Source organism: Lolium rigidum, chromosome 7 (assembly GCF_022539505.1).
Source record: "Lolium rigidum isolate FL_2022 chromosome 7, APGP_CSIRO_Lrig_0.1, whole genome shotgun sequence".
NCBI lineage: Eukaryota > Viridiplantae > Streptophyta > Magnoliopsida > Poales > Poaceae > Lolium > Lolium rigidum.
The window spans coordinates 248,544,120-248,548,492 of record NC_061514.1 but is presented as its reverse complement, the minus strand read 5'-3'; the positions used below and the strand labels follow the sequence as shown (position 1 = coordinate 248,548,492).

General features: G+C 40.1%; 1 protein-coding gene across 3 annotated transcripts; it reads right to left on the bottom strand.

Annotated features, from left to right (window-relative positions):
- Window positions 1–428: 428 nt before the first annotated feature.
- On the bottom strand, window positions 429–3,759 carry LOC124670669. 3 transcript variants are annotated; one of them, XM_047207142.1, is made up of 3 exons: window positions 3,646–3,759; window positions 2,602–2,670; window positions 429–2,109 (listed from the first exon to the last, which is right to left on the bottom strand). In XM_047207142.1, exon 3 carries the CDS (start codon window positions 1,697–1,699, stop codon window positions 494–496), a length of 1,206 nt encoding a protein of 401 aa, XP_047063098.1. In that variant the 5' UTR covers window positions 1,700–2,109; window positions 2,602–2,670; window positions 3,646–3,759; the 3' UTR covers window positions 429–493. The 3 variants fall into 3 exon arrangements, with proteins under 3 accessions (XP_047063098.1, XP_047063097.1, XP_047063099.1); XM_047207141.1 differs by having other exon boundaries at window positions 429–1,710; XM_047207143.1 differs by having other exon boundaries at window positions 429–1,308.
- Window positions 3,760–4,373: the final 614 nt, after the last annotated feature.

Sequence of the window (4,373 nt, the reverse complement as noted above, 5' to 3'; positions counted from 1 at the left end):
GCAAACAAAGTTTTTTCATAAAAAATATCAACTTACTGTTTGGGCCGTGTAAAAGATAAAATTTGGTTCTAAAAATAAAGTTTTTTTGTGAGGCATGTTCTCTCTTTTTTACATCGACCATAAAAATATCAGTTTTTTGGCAAAACTATATGAACGCACATATAATATTAAGATGTGCATGCAATTTTTTTTCTAGGTGGAGGGAGCATATGCACCCGGGAGTCAAATTGAATTTCTAAATGAAGTTTTGCATCTGTGCTGATATGTTTTGACATATAATACATGAATAGTAAATAAAACGAAATACTTCCTCCGTATGAAGATGTCTCAACTTTATCAAAATTCAGATGTATTTGGATACATCTAAATTTGTCCAAAGTCAAGACATTTTTCTTTTATGAAGGGAGGGAGTGCTAATTCTGGTTATTTACAAGGATTGCTTGGATGCTTGGTAATGAACTTAATACTGGGCAGGTAGTCTTGATTCAGTCGATCATGGATCATGCTGATTTCTTTGCGTGTATCTCAGCCGCTGCCGTCCGCCCGGCCCAAATGTTGAACCATCCTGCCTCCTGCCAATACCTGCACGACCGTGACCAGTATAGTGACGATCAAAGATGCGGCGATATCTGCGGTGACTGGTGCTGTTCCTGGATTGCCGATTCGTGAAGCCCTCGCGCAGCAAACTTCGTGTGCTTGGCCGTCTCATCCCGTGCCAATCTGCAGGTGAGCTGCGCCTATTGCTGAAAGGAAGCCTTGGCTGCGGCAGAAACCTGGCAAAAGCACGCCTTTCATCTGGCCAATTGCTAGGTGATCCTAGCCTTCCATCCAGCCACCGCCTAGGGGCACCATGTCGGTTATCTGGTGATTCTATTGGGTCTCCAACAGGAGACCACCACTCATCACCACTTTCTTCCCCAGAATCTTGATCAGGGGACATGGTATCTCTAGTCTCAATAACATAGTCACCAACTATTATTGCATCAGGATTCTGTGACCTTATTGCGCTTATCACATCACCAAACTCCTGCTCACGCTCAAGGCGATCCCAAGATCTTTTCCTTGAGATATCTACATGAGCAGGTTTCACAAGCAAGTGAGCTGTCCTAGCATGTTCACGCAGCTGCTCATAGGTTCCAACAAATTTGCAGGAATCATGGGAGCATGTCCTCAACTTCTCATCTAGATACTTTCTGGCTTCTCCAGCAGGAATCCAGCCAGATACTGATCCTCTACAGAGAGGACACTTCAGGTCAGCTGAAATTTGCATGGCATCATGGCATTCTTCCATAATAATGCTCCTCTCTCCTACAGATAATGTTGAATTTACAGATTCTTGGTTATTAGCATTATCAATGTGCCTTCTGAGGCTTGGGCTCAGCAAATGTCTGGAAATCGTACTATAGTGAGCTCTTGGTTGGACTGTTCTGTTATTGGAGTTTGAAAGCACCAAAGAGGTTGAGTGTGAATCACAGACCTTACTATCTCCATTCATTTCTCTGAACCGGTCTAGGCAGTTAGAGTGTCGATGGCTTGTGTTACAAATATAACATCTGCAGCCATTCTTGTACGAACTGCATATAAGTAAAACAGCATTGTGTGGTTGCTCCATACAAATAGGGCAAGAAATCCTGTCCCATTCCATATGCAGAGCAGTGCATGATGTGACTGTAGATCTGTTACTTTTCTTACTTGTCATCTTGAAATCAACTGTGTTGAATCCACTTTATCGTTAGAATTGTTTAAAGCCATAACTACTCAGTGACTCAAGATAGATATTTACGCAGGTTAAAGAAAAAACATTTATCTTCCAAAACATAGCCTGATTGATATACTGACTTAAGCATTAAAACCTTTTTTAATGGTAAAGAAGAAGGAACTTTATTACTTTACAGTATTTACCCAAATAAACATTAAGGGAGGTGTTTATTCTGCAACGACAGAGCTTAATAAAAAAAGATTAAAGATCATCTAGGAAGGATCAAAATATACTGTCCAAATCAGTGTTGCCCTAAGGAGATTATCGCGGTGCGAAGTAACTCATGCCTTGGAAAGATATCAATCAAAATCCAAGGAAGTTCTTGCGCTAATGGTAAACAGCTAATATCCCTGTCAATACATGTTGCATTAAGAAATAAACATTAATGAAGTTTAATACTCCCTCCGTCCCATAATAACTTGCTCAACTTTGTCTAGATACAGATGTATATAGATACATCCATATCTAGACAAAGTTGAGCAAGTTATTTTGGGGCAGAGGGAGTATGTTAAAACTGTTGTTATATTACACATGTTAGTATGAAATATGAATTGATAGACTTGAATCTTTCTATGCACTATTTCCAATACATTGACAAGATCAAAAAAAGCCATCACAAAAAGGTAAAGTTATTAACCCCATGATGAAAAGTTCCATCATAAAATGGCACGTTAGTTTTCAGAACTGAAATAAATCCTACAGTAAGGTGGCTACAACAAGGTGAGCAAGGAGTGATGGTTTAGAAGCAAGATAAATGTGCACCTTCAGAAGAGAAGAAGATAAAACAGAGGTTTGAAGCACAAGAGAAAGTCCATTTAACTCTGTGAAGGGTTAGCACTAACCTACAAGAAGCAGGACCATGCACTACTTCAAAGCCAAGAGCCGTGACGTTTGTCGGACAAACAGAAACCCTGAAATGATTTTACACCATCAGTATTGCAATATAATAATATACACTAAATATATAACAACTGATGGTTAGAATAAAACTTCCAAATGTGGAGTTATTTTGTATGGGTAAGTTCAAAACAGAGCTGACTGAAAGAAAGAATTCCTTTCACCGCACAACACATATGAGTTCAATTTGAAACATTGTTACTTGGCTTCTAGCACACAAAGGAATCAAGCATGCCAATTTACATATGACTATACAATTGAAAACCTGAAATTTCCCAGGATTCTACATTTAATCATAACTAAAAATATTAGGGAGAATGCAGCATTTCTCACTAGAAATTTGCATAAATAATAGACTTTTGCCAACTTGATTCTGACCGTAGTCTTGAAAATAAGTTCAAGAACCACAGCTTGAGCCATAAGGCCCACGAATATAAACTTGAGTAGTAGTTTAGCATCATTAATGCCTACAAAATAGATTTAGAATTGGAGACAGCTTGTATCACACCAATTAGGGTAAATATCTCCAATATGATATTAGAGTTGTATGTTTTTCCACAGCCACGCTTCTAAGAGGATAGCCTATACAAAATCGCCTAGAGAAGCCTATGTAATACTAAAGATTATGTACCCAAAAAAGATTCGTGCAATCTATTTGAATCCCCGCGTATTTATTTTATATTTTAATGACAGGGACATCAGCCCGCGTGAGTTCTTCCCTCTCTCGATTCCTCCAGATCATCACAATTCCCAATCCCCTGTTATCATCTAACGCATCAGCAACTAAATTCCCTTCCTTGAGAGACAAACTATCCAGTTCACGCGAAGAAACCTACCAAATCGACGGCCCCCGATACCAAATCTCCGGCGGCCAACAATTCACACATCGGGTCGATTTAGCACCGATCGGAGGCAAAAATCATCGCAGAGAAACAGGAATCGACGAAGAGGGGAAAACGAAAGAAAGTAAACGGAGGCGAAATTGTTACGGGGTTTGACGAGACCGCAGATCGGACTCTAGGCCGTCCCCTCTTCCGCTGCCTTTTCTTGGGAGTCTTTTCTTTCGGTTAGTATTTTTTATTTTCGTACCCGCGGAACAGGTGGGAGAGGTGGGGGTGGTTGCTGACGCGCGCTTGGGGTGCGGTTATATAGTGAAGTGACCGAGACGGGAGGGCTTGGGGTAAGAGCCCCCAAAGCGTCCCAAACTGATTTGGGGCGCCGTGGATAAAAAAACGGTTCTAGTCGCAGAAACTCAATTCGGCTCCCGGGTGCGTATGATCCCTCTACCATAAAAACATATTTCCAAGTGTTAAAAAATTTTGACAAAAAAATTTACATGTACATCTCCATAATATATGTGTATTCGTCAAATTCATGAAAAAATAATATTTTTTGTAGTCTAAGCGAAAAAGAGAAATTTTATCTTGTGACAAGTCTTTGTTTCAGCACCGAATTTTGTCTTTTTATACACGTCACATAACATGTCGATTTTTCATGAAACGACTTTGTGAGCGTGCAGCACATGAAGATGTATGTGCGAAATTTTTGTTTCAATTTTTTTGACATTTTAAAATGTGTCTAACATGTATTTCAAAATAAAGGGAGCATATGCTCCCATGTGCCAAAACATCGCTCCCTTCTAGTCGCGCCTTTCAAAGCTGATTTTTTGTCCGGCGCGCTCCGATACGGTGTCCGTCGCTCCGAGTCTGTCCCCGTC